The sequence below is a fragment of the Enoplosus armatus genome, chromosome 5, assembly GCF_043641665.1.
Source record: "Enoplosus armatus isolate fEnoArm2 chromosome 5, fEnoArm2.hap1, whole genome shotgun sequence".
In the NCBI taxonomy this organism is placed as follows: domain Eukaryota; kingdom Metazoa; phylum Chordata; class Actinopteri; order Centrarchiformes; family Enoplosidae; genus Enoplosus; species Enoplosus armatus.
This window is the reverse complement of record NC_092184.1, coordinates 9,996,440-10,012,660: the sequence shown is the minus strand read 5'-3', so window position 1 is coordinate 10,012,660 and position 16,221 is coordinate 9,996,440. Positions and strand designations below refer to the sequence as shown.

Here is a 16,221-nt window from a genome sequence, read left to right as displayed (position 1 = left end):
GTCATATGGTCAAAAGATGATATTAAATACAAAAATAAAACAAATATTATTTTATCGACACAAAGACTAATTAACAATCTTGTTGATGACGTGGGATTCCTTGTAATACATTTCTCATTTCAATTCTCAAATATTCAACATTACATAAACACACCTACAGAAGAAAATGTCTGACAGGTCACTTTATTTTAACCCAAATAATTATACAAACAATCAATAAATACTTTTCTTCACACTATGATGCAGTTGTCAGCACATATACAGATGTATTTACATACCTATTAAGTAGTGTTGTATTTAAGTATTAAATACTTAGAGAGAGCATTGTGATGAGCTTTTTGGCTTTGCATTGCACTATGATGAAGGTTGGGCCATGTTCAACTATGTTGCTGGATGCCCCTTCACATCAAGACCGCCACTGTCTGCGTGAATGAGGACGCAGTGTTGTTGTTGATGTAAACGCAGGATAAATGTACCCATTTGTTAGGCAGTGATAAGGAATCTTTCGTACAAGAAATTGGCCACTGTGTGAACACACTAACAAACTAATCTGAGGGCATATTTCCTGATTACTTGTTCATGGAATGAAATAATTTAAATCAATAATGCATAAATAATAATCCATATGCAATAAACTGTGATTTCTGTGACAGAATCATAGTTTTAATTTGTCAAATAAAATGAATGTAAAGGTTTGTTCTTGACAAAGCCACAGAGACCATAGTATTTCAGTGCAAGAAAAAACTTTTCATCCCTGAGGCCATAAATGAGAGGACTCAGACATCTTGGAGCAAGACTAAACATTATGTAGTTAAAGTACCTGACATTAACATATAACATGAAATTAATCTGAAGTACAGCAGCTTCTATGAATGGGCACCACAGCTGGATGAGACAGAGCAGCAGCTGGAAAGCGTGAAGAATCACTGTCCTGAGGCCTTTACTCGTTGACGTTTTATTCTCTCCTGATGCAGCTTTGGCCACTTTCATTATTTTAACATAGGAGAACACAATAGTAATACACATGATCAAGAAGTAAAGCTGGCTGATAGCCGATCTAAGATGACTCTGCCAACTGTGCAAGATGAACATCTCCACAGAGCATACTCTGCCCTGGGTGTAGAAGCGGTGGGTCGCAGATGCAAAGAAGATGGAGAGAACAACAATGCAGGGTACAGAGCTGAGGCCGTGAATGATGAGGACACAGCGCAGAGCGCTGCGTGTGGTGCACAGCTCTGGATGCCTCAGGGGCATGCAGATGGCCACGTAGCGCTCCAGTGTCATTGCTGTCAAAGTAACTGGTGTGACAAAATTGTACAGAGACGACACGGTAAACAGAATGAGACACAACCACAGCTGTATAGTAACACGAAAATAGCTCAGGATGAGCATGACGTTTGTCACAATTAAAATCAGACAATCAGACAGTAATGTATTAGCAAATAAGATGTAGCACGTGGTTGTGAAGAAGAAATCCTTCATAAAAAAGGTTATGATCAGCAAAAAGTTGATGCAAAGGAAAGCTGACACCAAAACCTGAACTATAATCACCTGATCATTGATCTTTCGCATGAAGGATTCACCACCAACCATTGAGGTATTATCAGCCATATATTTCAATGTTGTGACTAAATACAAAAGGATTGTAGGTAGTGCCGTAAGATCATTCAGTTTCCCAAACCTTCCCAGCACTGATATGGCATCATGGCTCACAGCTACAAAGACAAATGTTTTCTGCTGAGCTCTGTGCAGCCCTCTGAGAGAAACTTTATAGTCGTGAGTAGAAAACAAGCAGAACAACAACAACTTTAGCTTTGCACCGCGATGTCGTCATCACTGTGCACTACTAATGCTCCTCATACTGTATTCAGCACTCGAAGAAGTTGTTTTTATTGACATCAGTAGTAGTTGGGCTTTTTAAATCAGTTTTCAGCTCCAGGTTTTCTTGGTTTGACTCAGTGCCCAAGGCCTTTATGACTCAGTGGTCTAAAATGTGGATGTGTGTATGACAAATTCTCAAATTTTCAACATTACATAAACACACCCACAGAAGAAAATGTTAGACAGCTCACTTTATTTTAACTGACTTAATTATACAGACAGTCAATAAATACTTTTCTTCACACAATGATGCAGTTGATAGCACATATACAGATGTATTTACATACCTATTAAGTAGTTTTACTGGATGACCCTGCATTTTTTTGCCAGAGCCCCTCCGCATCAAGACCGCCACTGTCTGCGTGAATGAGGACGCAGTGCTGTTGTTGATGTAAACGCAGGATAAATGTACCCATTTGTTAGGCAGTGATAAGGAATCTTTCGTACAAGAAATTGGCCACTGTGTGAACACACTAACAAACTAATCTGAAGGCATATTTACTGATTACTTGTTCATGGAATTAAAGAATTTAAATCAATAATGCATAAATAATAATCCATATGCAATAAACTGTGATTTCTGTGACAGAATCATAGTTTTAATTTGTCAAATAAAATAAATGTAAAGGTTTGTTCTTGACAAAGCCACAGAGACCATAGTATTTCAGTGCAAGAAAAAACTTTTCATCCCTGAGGCCATAAATGAGAGGACTCAGACATCTTGGAGCAAGACTAAACATTATGTAGTTAAAGTACCTGACATTAACATATAACATGAAATTAATCTGAAGTACAGCAGCTTCTATGAATGGGCACCACAGCTGGATGAGACAGAGCAGCAGCTGGAAAGCGTGAAGAATCACTGTCCTGAGGCCTTTACTCGTTGACGTTTTATTCTCTCCTGATGCAGCTTTGGCCACTTTCATTATTTTAACATAGGAGAACACAATAGTAATACACATGATCAAGAAGTAAAGCTGGCTGATAGCCGACCTAAGATGACTCTGCCAACTGTGCAAGATGAACATCTCCACAGAGCATACTCTGCCCTGGGTGTAGAAGCGGTGGGTCGCAGATGCAAAGAAGATGGAGAGAACAACAATGCAGGGTACAGAGCTGAGGCCGTGAATGATGAGGACACAGCGCAGAGCGCTGCGTGTGGTGCACAGCTCTGGATGCCTCAGGGGCATGCAGATGGCCACGTAGCGCTCCAGTGTCATTGCTGTCAAAGTAACTGGTGTGACAAAATTGTACAGAGACGACACGGTAAACAGAATGAGACACAACCACAGCTGTATAGTAACACGAAAATAGCTCAGGATGAGCATGACGTTTGTCACAATTAAAATCAGACAATCAGACAGTAATGTATTTGCAAATAAGATGTAGCGCGTGGTTGTGAAGAAGAAATCCTTCATAAAAAAGGTTATGATCAGCAAAAAGTTGATGCAAAGGAAAGCTGACACCAAAACCTGAACTATAATCACCTGATCATTGATCTTTCGCATGAAGGATTCACCACCAACCATTGAGGTATTATCAGCCATATATTTCAACGTTGTGACTAAATACAAAAGGATTGTAGGTACTGCCGTAAGATCATTCAGTTTCCCAAACCTTCCCAGCACTGATATGGCATCATGGCTCACAGCTACAAAGACAAATGTTTTCTGCTGAGCTCTGTGCAGCCCTCTGAGAGAAACTTTATAGTCGTGAGTAGAACACAAGCAGAACAACAACAACTTTAGCTTTGCACCGCGATGTCGTCATCACTGTGCACTACTAATGCTCCTCATACTGTATTCAATTGGATACACTGAGTGCTGAGTTTTTTTATTGATGTCAGTAGTAGTTGGGCTTCTTCTGTCATTATGACTCAGTGGTCTAAAATGTGGATGTGTGTATGACAAATTCTCTAATATTGTACATTACTACAACACACCCACAGAAGAAAATGTCTTTGACTAATAAAAATCAGACAGGACACTTTATTTTGAGAGGCTCGTCCTGCTGGAAACACAGGATGTAAACATTAAAGGCGTCCTCCTCAGCTGAGCTGTAACGTTAACTAGCTCATGTGCGCGGTGATACGGTTAGCGGGTGTAGTTTGGTTGAAAGAAAATAGTTCTTGCATGAAACTGCTCTCAACAAGGTCTGTGGATTATCTTGACAAATTTCTTTCTGGAAAGAGACATTGCTGTTGAGTTTTTCCAACAGTCCTTTTTTTGAGCGCTTTGAGCACCACAAGCCTACTCTTGAAATGTCTCCTAGGACCTGATCAAGATTGCTGATACTAACATCAGAAATGTTCAGGTAGACTGCGCATTTTGTCACAGTATGGTACAGGTTACTGTTGCCTTAGGTGGGACAGTTAGTTTTGACGATAAATAAAAAGTAATTTAGCTTCTCTTGTAGCGTTTGGGGTGGAGTCATCTAACTTGATGTCTTGCACCTGAGGGGTGTACTACGAAGCACGTTCAACATAGCCAAGCTTTCTTTACGTTAGCTAGCTCGACAAAACCTAAAACCCCAATCAGAGATAATGGGTATCACGATGGTGGTTATTTACTTTCTTTGTTAACCCAGGTTTTCTTCATCAGGCTCTGTGCGTGTCATCTTCTTCTTCTCAAAATGGATGGATGATGGGGCAGTGATATTAAAAAAATACATTCACACAGTGGGGATTTTTTTGCCAGCTGTCCTTCCTGCATTTGGCAGCTGCAGCTGTGTTGCTTTTAGCCTGGAGGATGTTTAACTTCTTCGTATTTGTCTGATGTATTAAGTTTGCTCCTCCGTTGTAAAATATGCTAATCTGCTGCCAGTAGACATGTCCATGTTAGTGATTGGTCAGATGCTATGCAATAATAAGGCAAGAGAGGAATGCTAGAAGAAAATTGCTAATCGTGTAAATGTGTAAGTTAATATATTTATTTTACCACTCAATGCACTGTCAATGCCTAAATAAAGAGTTTTAATGCCCTTGTGTATCTTGTGTGTTTGTGCTGTTTTTCAAACAATACATATAAATACATGAGTACATGCACACACAGAATAAAGTGAATTAAATAGAATTGAAGTGTAATAAATGCACTTGTAGTATGAGTGTCTATATACATAACACATTGCATACTGATCTGTGTGTACTGGCACAAGTATGTACTCAATCACACACACATTAGGAAAATAGAACATAGCATTGTAATGTAAATGCATAACGGAGTATTTTTATTCTATTTTTACAACTTTGACTGACACGTACTCACTACACAACTGCTGACAGCGAGTGGCCCGTACAGTCAACTTCTGATAGTTAACTTTGAGACGTCAGGAGGGGAAATTACACTGATGGTCTGAAGTCTTGGCTTGTTTTTCATCAGATAATGTTTTCCTTTCTGTAATGATGTAGATAATTAGCCAATTATCTGTCTTCCTATGTGTAATAATAAACTCCAGTGAAACTAATTAAAAGTGATGGTTAATGGCATCATTAATTATTTAAAGACTGCTCCTGATGTTGGAATAGTTTAGCAGTATACTGTTTTCCACATGAAGTCAAATAACCTGAGGCCTGTACTGTGAAGCAGGATTTGGGGTTAGTGAGGTAACTTCAAAAGAAAGAAAGAGAGAAACAAACAAACAAAAAAAATCTTGCTTTATTGTTGAATCCTACATACTGTGCAAACATAGCATTATCACAACATAACATTCTGGAGTACAATCATGAAGCTGTTGTTGCTATATATGTACGATAATTGAAGGCCATATCATGTTGTTCTTTACCATTTCTCACGCAGTGCAACCAGACATTTTGTAGTACTGTTGTATGTTAATCTTACCTTTCAAGCTTCAAACTAACTAAAATCCCTTGAGTTTGCACCCTGACTGCATAAAACATTAGGATTCAACCAGCACAAAACACAACTTCGCTCTTTAATCCATCACATCAGCAGTCACTGTGAATCCTCCATCATTATTTTAGTGTCATCTTTCAATCTGAATGATTTCCTTTCAATTCACTCTAATTACTCTTTTGCTCTTGTTTGACTGTTGTGCTCATATTCTACACATTTTTCTTGGCTCTTCACTCTGTGGTCACAGGGAGATTGTAAAGGCCATTCAAGGGACTTTACAAAACCCTAAGGACATGACAGGTTGTTGTTGAACAGATGTGCATGATTGCGCACGAGATAATGTGGCTGTTTTCACCACGAGAGGGCAGCAGTGTTCAGTCTGTGACAGCTTTACAGCAGGGGAACCTAATGTTTAGTGACGACGAACATTTTATTGTGGCGGACCAAAATGGCCGCGCTGAGGAGGATAACAACCTGCCTCAGTCTCCTCAGGTAGGACGTGTATTGCAGTTAATAACGATAAAGTGGCAAAGTTTGTAATCTAATTTATACACGTTTTATTCAACTAACAGTCTCTTAAAAATGAAATGCGACTGTCGACTTCAATGTGGGAAAATTAGAATGTTTTGCTTCATAACAGTGCTAGCAACGACAACCGGAAGTTGTCAGAATACGCATTAAATGTATCTTTTGTTGCCCAAAATTAGCTTTAACGTGATTTCTAAATTATACTGACTCATACAAAAGTGACTCAATAAAAGAGAGTAAATGACAGCAATGTTAGATATATTTTCAAACTAGCTTTGGACTCTTCCAGCTTTGGTCGCTAGTTAGAGCTAGCTAGCTAGCTAGGAGTACATAACAGTTAATGTTAGACAATATCAAATCAGTTTGCCATACGTGATGCTGCTTCAGAACTTAAATGTAAAATTCCTGGATTTAAGGGGAGTTGTTTTAAAGTTAAACTGATTGTTTGTTTTGTTCAGGAGTTCTGCTCGTGTCCTGTTCAGCAGCAGAAACACTGCAGTCCATAAACCGTGGAAATGGACAAATATTTTGTACACAAGTATAGCGTCTTTAACCGTCGGCGGTGGGCTGTGTGCTATACCTTTCAAACAAGTGAGTCTGTCACCTACCAGAGATGGACGCATATAAAAATAACAGCAGTAAATAACTTACAGTATACACTTGCCTTGCGTGTTTGTTCTTACTCTGTTCCTCGTTTTCTCTCTGTGTCTCTGCTGCAGGTTGAAAACCTCTCCCACGACTCTCTGATCAGACGAGCAGCCTCCCTGGTAACAGACAGTTCAAGCACTTTTCTCTCTCAGACCACCTTGGCTCTCATAGATGCCATCACAGAATACTCCAAAGTAAGTTTTGATCTTGTGTTAAACATTTTTTTCTATATTGTAGGATTATCAGATCAGACTATTTTTGCAAATATGTTATGTTTAGTGTAGGAGCTCTCGGTGCACGTGTCACCATAACTGACGTTTACACAGTGTGATGGCACTGAGCGGTAAAAATAAAAATTATGTGTGAAGAGTAGCACTCGTGATAGTTTAGTTTTTTGAGCTGTTGCAAAAAGTTAATGTGCTGATGTTCATATTTCCAGTTCCTCAGAATCAGATGTTCAGGTTTTTTGTTGCTCTCAATGTACATACAGTTAAAAACGTAAAGTAAATATAGAACTATGAACAGACAACAATGAACTACAACAACATACAAGGTCTATATAAAAGTCAAAAGAGTGTGTAATAGGTTACTTTATTTACATGAAGTAGGTGGTTATGTGCAGTACATACATGTGTACATGTCTATATACAATACAGTGCATCCGGAAAGTATTCACGGCGCTTCACTTTTTCCACATTTTGTTATGTTACACCCTTATTCCAAAATGGATTAAATTAATTTTTTTCCTCAAAATTCTACACACAACACCCCATAATGACAATGTGAAAAAAGTTTTTTTGAAATTTTTGCAAATTTATTAAAAATAAAAAACTAAGAAATCACATGTACATAAGTATTCACAGCCTTTGCCATGAAGCTCAAAATTGAGCTCAGGTGCATCCTGTTTCCACTGATCATCCTTGAGATGTTTCTGCAGCTTAATTGGAGTCCACCTGTGGTAAATTCAGTTGAATGGACATGATTTGGAAAGGCACACACCTGTCTATATAAAGTCCCACAGTTGACAGTGCATGTCAGAGCACAAACCAAGCATGAAGTCAAAGGAATTGTCTGTAGACCTCCGAGACAGGATTGTCTCGAGGCACAAATCTGGGGAAGGTTACAGAAAAATTTCTGCTGCTTTGAAGGTCCCAATGAGCACAGTGGCCTCCATCATCCGTAAGTGGAAGAAGTTTGGAACCACCAGGACTCTTCCTAGAGCTGGCCGGCCATCTAAACTGAGTAATCGGGGGAGAAGGGCCTTAGTCAGGGAGGTGACCAAGAACCCGATGGTCACTCTGTCAGAGCTCCAGAGTTCCTCTGTGGAGAGAGGAGAACCTTCCAGAAGGACAACCATCTCTGCAGCAATCCACCAATCAGGCCTGTATGGTAGAGTGGCCAGACGGAAGCCACTCCTTAGTAAAAGGCACATAGCAGCCCGCCTGGAGTTTGCCAAAAGGCACCTGAAGGACTCTCAGACCATGAGAAACAAAATTCTCTGGTCTGATGAGACAAAGATTGAACTCTTTGGTGTGAATGCCAGGCGTCACGTTTGGAGGAAACCAGGCACCGCTCATCACCAGGCCAATACCATCCCTACAGTGAAGCATGGTGGTGGCAGCATCATGCTGTGGGGATGTTTTTCAGCGGCAGGAACTGGGAGACTAGTCAGGATAGAGGGAAAGATGAATGCAGCAAAGTACAGAGACATCCTGGATGAAAACCTGCTCCAGAGCGCTCTTGACCTCAGACTGGGGCGACGGTTTATCTTTCAGCAGGACAACGACCCTAAGCACACAGCCAAGATATCAAAGGAGTGGCTTCAGGACAACTCTGTGAATGTCCTTGAGTGGCCCAGCCAGAGCCCAGACTTGAATCCGATTGAACATCTCTGGAGAGATCTGAAAATGGCTGTGCACCGACGCTTCCCATCCAACCTGATGGAGCTTGAGAGGTGCTGCAAAGAGGAATGGGTGAAACTGCCCAAAGATAGGTGTGCCAAGCTTGTGGCATCATATTCAAAAAGACTTGAGGCTGTAATTGCTGCCAAAGGTGCATCAACAAAGTATTGAGCAAAGGCTGTGAATACTTATGTACATGTGATTTCTCAGGTTTTTTATTTTTAATAAATTTGCAAAAATCTCAAACTTTTTTCACGTTGTCATTATGGGGTGTTGTGTGTAGAATTTTGAGGAAAAAAATGAATTTAATCCATTTTGGTATAAGGCTGCAACATAACAAAATGTGGAAAAAGTGAAGCGCTGTGAATACTTTCCGGATGCACTGTAAATACAGCGTCCTTAGATTTATATTTTACAATGATGATGATGTACATGTTAAAAAATGGTGTATTATAAGATATATAAAATTAAAAATATATAATTCATAATTTGTAGGTACAGTGGAGGTTTTAGTGTTACAGGATTATTGCACAGGGGTTGTTTTCTGACACTGTATGACTGAATTAACTGTTCAGTAGTGATGAAGGTAATCCTTGGATAAAAGCAGAGCAGGTCCGGGGTGCAAGGTATATGATGAAGAGACAAGCCAATGGCAATGTCTGTAGATCTGTATAAAAACTGTGGTGGGTTTTGTCGAGCATGGCCACAAACCTTAAAAGATCAGTTCACCCAAAGCACACAAAAACATTCCCTTTCCACTTACCTTAGTGAAATACAGACAGTTGTGGCTGGATTTTGAGTTCTAGATCTCTGTGACTTCTGCTGCCACTGACTTCAATACGACAGAAGTGAACGGCATGTCATTTGTGGTACTCATCAAAATACATTTCTCTCCAGAAACACTGTCCTGGCTAGTGATAGAGATAATCTACAGACATATTTTTATCTGAATTTGTCAACAATAGTTTCCACAATCCTCCTCTATGCTACTCTGCCTCTTTAGTTGGTTTTGTTTTAAATGTAAACTGTTTATGTCCTCCCTCTGTTCGCTAACAGGCCGTGCACACACTCATTGCTCTTCAAAAACGATATTTGGAATCACTGGGAAAACTGACTCAAACAGAAGAGGATACAATCTGGCAGGTGATCATTGGCCAGCGTGCAGAGGTTAGTTTATGTTGTCCTCGCTGGTGAAAAGTACTTCAAAACAAACCAGAGAAAAGCATTCAGTTTTGCTGATCATAAATATGACAGGAGACTCACAAACCCTGAAAAAACAAACAGGCAGCTGTAGAGCTGTTTTATAATTCTCTCTGTCCTGACAGGTTAGTGACCGACAAGATGAATGCAGACGTTTTCAGTCAACCTGGGTCAACGCAGTCAAGCTGTGTGAAACGGCAGCGGAGGCAGCATACACCTCAGGTGTGTAAAAGAAACTGTGAGTGTGGTCATGTGGCTGTGTGATTGAATAGTTGGGATGTCATGGTCGAAGTGTTGAGGCAGGTTTTCTCAGGGCTCTTATAATGATGAATAAAAGTGTTTACGTTGTTGTCTGTGCCTGTTCCCATTCAGCAGCTGTCAGTGTTACACTTTGGACAGTGTATGGATCATTTGCTGTCACTCAGTGGGGCTTTGTGTAAAACAAAATGGAGATGATGGACAGGGGTGCCTTCTTAATGACCACACCTAATGTCTGAACTCGAGGTGGTGTTATGTCAACCTTTTAACCTTTTTTCAAGCAATTTGACAGAGTGTGTGTGTTTGCATCTGTGTGTGTGTCCAGGAGCTGAACATGCCTCCATCACAGTGATGACGAACATTCAGGTGGCCCAGTCGCAGGTGAACGAGGCACAGAAACTGTCAGCGGATGCAGATAAGAAGTTGGCCGAGACTAAAGCAATGGAGGTTGAAAGGGTGGCACAATATACTGGATCCTTACAGAATAATGAGGAGGAGGAAGAGGTGCCTGAGGCTTATCTAAGAGAAGATTGAAACAAATACCCAGAGGTATCAGAAAAGACAAAAAAGCACTATTTTTTGCTTTCAAAGTAAATCACTTTTTTTAATCAGCCCTACAATGTCTTCTTTCTCTTTGAGCCTGTAACATGTTTGGGTCTGTGTCATTCTTAGTAGATTATTATTAGCTTACATCTGCACATAAACTACAATGCCAAAAAAGTGAATCAACGCAAAATAAGGACGACGTCTCAATAATTCAGCACCTCCTTTTTAAGTGTTTGGTCATTTAAGACTATTTATTTGAATAATGATTATCACTATCATTATCATTATTAGGATTCTGTTTTCTCTCCTCTGTTTATTGTGTTGTGACTCGACCAGCATCAGATTGTTGCAGATTGTGTTATATTTGGTCAGAATTCATTGTAATAAAGAAAAGACACAATGTAAAAACATACAACTGTTTATTTGTGGTCTTCACTTGTTGCAATAGCATCAGAAAATGAAACTTTGTTTGTGTTTACTAGAAGAATATTTTGTTTACTTAAGTGACGAGTGGATGAGATTCAGTATTGTGTTGCTAGGTCTTGTTTTTGTAACATCATGTTGATCCAAATGACTGACAAACATTTAACCAGTGCTAAAAATGGAGGGAAAACAATGTGTCCACTTCATGTTGCTGCCAAAGGATGAGAGTTGTTTGAAACCAGCACTTAATTGTTGGTGTGAACGGATGTTCTACATGAGAGGTGTCTGTGCCAACGATGTGAACAGAATGTCTCCTGCGGTCATCTCGGGAGATATTGGGTTTGCTAAAGTGACCAGAAGCCACTTTGTAAACACCGTAAATCCCAGAGACACCACACAATTGGCTGACTGAGAATGTCTTTGTGAAATTCAACCAATCAGCTGGTGGAATCACATTTTTACATGTTACTCTGCAGTAATGTTGTATGAATATGCCATGCACACGAATTTCAATCTGCAAATAAATACATTTCTCACTGATTCCCACTCACGTACCTCTGAGAACATCTTCAAGGAGATGTTGCTTTAATTGTATCTCTCTTTTTCACTCAACAACTCCACCTTCACTGCAAATTACCCATATCCTGACTGCTGTGGCGCTTTTAGGCCGTTTCTCAACTCCCTCCCTGTCATCACTTCATCTACAGTGTCACCTCTTTCCACACTGCCACAGAACAGAAAACAAACCTCTGATCAACATTAAAAACAAAATGGTTGAGCAAAATGGTTAAAGTTTCAGTTAGACAACAAACCACAAAGTTATTCTGCTGTATGTAACTGCTGTGCTTTGTAAGCTTAAAGGATAAATTGACAATTTTTCAAATTTGTCTTAAAACAATAGTCAGGTACACTCCAACAGGTTTTGATTGCACCTGTTCTTCCTCTTCACAGTGACCTTTAAGAGATCTCTTCTTAATATGCTTCTGATGTAAATGATGGGGGACAAAATATGTTTTTTCACAGATGGAGGACTGTGGATTTTGTCTCCCATCACTTGCATTGGACGCAATTGGACACAGTAGGTTTTAAAATGAACTAGAAACCTGTCCTTTATTTCCAGCAGATGGCGATCTAAATCCATTTCAACACATTTTTATTTTTTTTATTGCTACACTTGGATGCACTGCAGCTGCAATTTCATTTCTAGTCAATTAAAATGTGTTTATTGTAGTCACTATTTCACAGTGTACTTACTTTTTTTATTACAATATATATGACCTACACTATTTTCTTTGGTGTTTATGATTAAATGATGATTAAATGGGAACTGCAGATTCTTAGAGAAGCTTTAATGTGAATGTACTGCATATCCTGGTGCATATGTCTACATTTTCATGTGGCATTTTGTCTCTAACCCAGCATGTGCACATACAGTACAGTACGACACAACACTCATTTCTGTCACCACTTGCATGCCTTCGCACTATACCAAATACTGGGGAAAGTTAAACTATACTTAAAATATACACCTAACCTGCAAGTCTGTTACCACTACTACCTGTAGAAACCTTATCCTTCAGTAATATGGATATACTCTGTAACCATCTTTATTGTCTTCACGTATGCCTTCCAAAGGTCAGTGTGTTCTGCAGAGGGTCATTTCAGAGGGAGCTCATTATGGGGAAGAGACCTATGTGGAGCTGCAAACACAAGTGTGTAGCGTCAGCAGTGAGGTGACCTCTCCCTGCTCTAGATGGTCAAGCCTTGGCAGGGGATGGGACCATGAGAGTGGCTACAGAGGGGGGGGGGGGGGGGGTTGTTGAGGTGTGCAAGAACTGGCTCACCAATGTGACTAGTGAGGAATGTTGTGTTTAACAAAGGCTGTTTTCACAGACTGTAAAACCAAATGTCCCAGACAGTCTGTGTGGATGTGCACCGACTGGTCACAGGGGAGGTGGTGCCAGTGCAGCCTTGACTGCCTGGAAGAAAATGTAATAGCGCTTGAATATTTTTGCATGAAACCTCAATGAGGTAACCACAATTACAAAGGTCATGGGCCATAAATGCTCATAAACTATTTAGTGCTACTGAGGGGGTTTTGAGCATTTATGCAGCACAAGTTATGCCAGTGGTGTGAAAAAAAGCCTCACTGAAGCAATTTCACCCAAATTGGTGATGTCATTAACACATTAAATGATTTGTGGAAGAAAATAAGATGTGATTTATTATCTCATAAGTACACGAGCCTCCTCACTGCACTGGCTTTACTGTTCCCAATGCAAAGTGGCCCAGGAGGGGAGATTGATTGGTGAAAAGGGCAGCACTTTCACCTGGGGATTTATAGCTCTTTGAGGATATAAATAACCACCGGAGGGTATAAAGGCAGGGGGTATGGTGTGGTGACACATCATGGGTCATGCTTTAATCACAGTGAAGCTTGGCTGTAGCGCTGGGAGAGGGAGCGGGTTAAATTTTGCAGGAGATGGAGACTCCCCGGAGAGACGTCCCCCGATGAGGACACTAATACAGGCTATGAAGACCTCACCGCAGAGAGAAATGGGAAGCTCATCATGAGGGAAACACATTGAAACAAGCATTTTTTGCTTATCTTCAGGGAATAAATATGATGTATGTAAAACTGCTGAGGGAGCATGTTTATCAGTTCAAGCTAATGTGCATGATAATAACACCGTGCTGCACACGACGCCGGATTCCTGAATGTGTAAAAGCTGTAATTATCTCAAAGAAAAGAACAATGCAAGAGAGTGTTTCATTACCACTTTGTTTTAGGACGGAGCAGTCACAGTGTGTCTGTGTTTAAGCTGGTGAGAGCACACTTTTTCACTTTTTCTGAAACAGAAATCAGTGAAGCGCCTTGGTTGCATGTGACTGCTTTGTCCTTCAGTAGCTGGTCTCCTGGGTTTTATATTAACTTTCACATTCACTTCCTTTTTCCCCCCACTTTCAGAATACTTTTATCACATCGGTTTCACAACGTCTACAAAATATGTGCCTCAACAATCTCCAACACAAAAGTCACTGATTATCATGATCATGAATTATTCCTGTAGAATCAGATCTGGTTAGTGGTACAAAAATGTCAGTATTTCTCATTTGTGGCTGTTTGTTTTTCTTTGGCCCTCAATTTCTTCAAATAACAAAATTGCTAAATACACGGTGGTAAAGGTGAGTCTTAATAGGTTTAAAAATGTGTGTATTTCTATACTTTCATTTCATTTAAGAGACAGAATGAACATGCACTGAATGTAGTTGTGGTCTTTGCAGAAGCAAAGGAAGCTCAGGCTGTGTAAATCTGTGATTGACTGACGCTGCTATAAGAGTCCAAGAGCCCTTACAAATGTGTAAAGTGAAAACAACATTTATATCAGCTTACAATTTGAAACCTCCATCTATAAATAGGCTGGGCCTGGTGGTTAGAGAGGCTACTGTTTAACCAGTTGCAGGTCGGATCTCTACAACACCCTTGGGACCTGCCAGAAACTGATAGAAGTTTCAGATCTCCTTTATCTGTTCAGTCACTGAGTTGGCCGTGAGGAAGATAATCATGCTTAAAAAGTAAAACTTACAATGTTTGTTTAATTATTTGTACAATTAACGGTTTCATTGCAGTTAAGTGTGCATGAAATGCCAGTTTTCATCAGTGTGCCCTCGGAACAAGGAGATTCCCCACTGATCCAAACTAAATTTCACTTTTATTTCATTCTTTTTAAGAGAAAGAACGAGAGAGAATATAAATAAAGGTCACTATCTTATAATCCCCATGTAAACATTTGTCCAGATATACAGTTACAAAACAGTTATCCAGATATATACTCAGTTCTGTCCAGGGTCTGGTTAAAATTTCAAAGGCTTTAACTCGGGGCCCCTCTACAAGGAAGGGTAACAAAATTATGTAACAAAGCCGGTGTCAATTTAGGGCCCTTGTCATGGCAGTTTATATTGTGCTTCAGTGTTGAAAACAGTATTACTAAACAAACGTTCACTAAATCAAATTACCTAAAACTAATTGCCACATGGTGAACCTGGGGCATTCAGGCCCCCCTGAGGGTTTGGGGCCTTGGGGCAGCTGCTCACTTTGCCCAGCTGGTAATCCAGACCTGGTGCTAACCAACAGCAAAAGCCCTCTCTAAAGTTTAATTTCATGAATGACGGTCTAGTAGCCAATGTTTAGGATTATTACTGTTATTATGTTTTCTACAACCACTGATAGAACTACTACTACCAGTGGTCGAATGTAGCTCAGAACATTTTACGTGTACTTTACTTGAGTACGTCCATGTCATGCAACATTATACTTCTACTGCTTTACAATTCAGAGGGAAAGACTGTTTTGCACTTTGAAATGTAGTGAAGTAGAAGTGTAAAGTGTAGCATAAAATAGATATACTCAAGTTAAGTAAGTAAAGTACCTCAAATTTGCCTACCTGAGTGAATGTTACATTCCACCACTGACTACTAATACAGAGCACACTAGCCCTGATCCAGGCTACTACCATACTAAAGTATACTAGTTACAGTACCTATAAAATGTATTTACCCCTTTTTCTTGTTTTACAACATTGAACCAGAGTGGCCACCAGTGGCTGACCAACAGGAAAAAAACGTTTATAGGTCCTATATGCAGTAATACTACTGCTACTATAGGAATAAGAATCAGAAATACTTTATTGATCCCCGGGGTGAAATTGTACCTTTTTTTTGAAGAATAAATAGTAATGAGGTAGTCCAACGAACTCCAACTAATACCACCAAGTTACCACAACAAAGTCTATTACCATTTCACTGTCTTACTCATTACATCTCACAAGTGTCCGGTGTTAAAGTATCAACAAATCAAATCAAATGAAGGTGGTTGGGACCGCGCGCGTGCGTGCCTAGGCTACGTGTGTGTCTGTTTGTTGTCCTGCAGAAGTGGTACAGCCCACGCGGGTCGGTCGCTATGGAGAGCAGCTCCCCAGCAGCGC

The 16,221-nt window shown here is 40.0% G+C and overlaps 3 protein-coding genes across 3 annotated transcripts; 1 reads left to right on the top strand and 2 right to left on the bottom strand.

Annotated features, from left to right (window-relative positions):
* Positions 1-663: 663 nt before the first annotated feature.
* Positions 664-1,611, bottom strand: LOC139285419 (odorant receptor 131-2-like). Its single transcript, XM_070905982.1, has one exon. The coding sequence runs from the start codon at positions 1,609-1,611 to the stop codon at positions 664-666; it is 948 nt and encodes a 315-aa protein (XP_070762083.1).
* Positions 1,612-2,480: 869 nt separating this feature from the next.
* Positions 2,481-3,428, bottom strand: LOC139285418 (odorant receptor 131-2-like). Its single transcript, XM_070905981.1, has one exon. It carries the CDS (start codon positions 3,426-3,428, stop codon positions 2,481-2,483), a length of 948 nt encoding a protein of 315 aa, XP_070762082.1.
* Positions 3,429-6,180: 2,752 nt separating this feature from the next.
* LOC139285151 (diablo IAP-binding mitochondrial protein-like) lies at positions 6,181-11,749 on the top strand. The gene is made up of 6 exons (XM_070905637.1): positions 6,181-6,224; positions 6,719-6,851; positions 6,980-7,102; positions 9,866-9,976; positions 10,135-10,231; positions 10,593-11,749. Exons 1-6 carry the CDS (start codon positions 6,181-6,183, stop codon positions 10,799-10,801), a joined length of 717 nt encoding a protein of 238 aa, XP_070761738.1. The 3' UTR covers positions 10,802-11,749.
* The last annotated feature ends 4,472 nt before the right edge of the window (positions 11,750-16,221 follow it).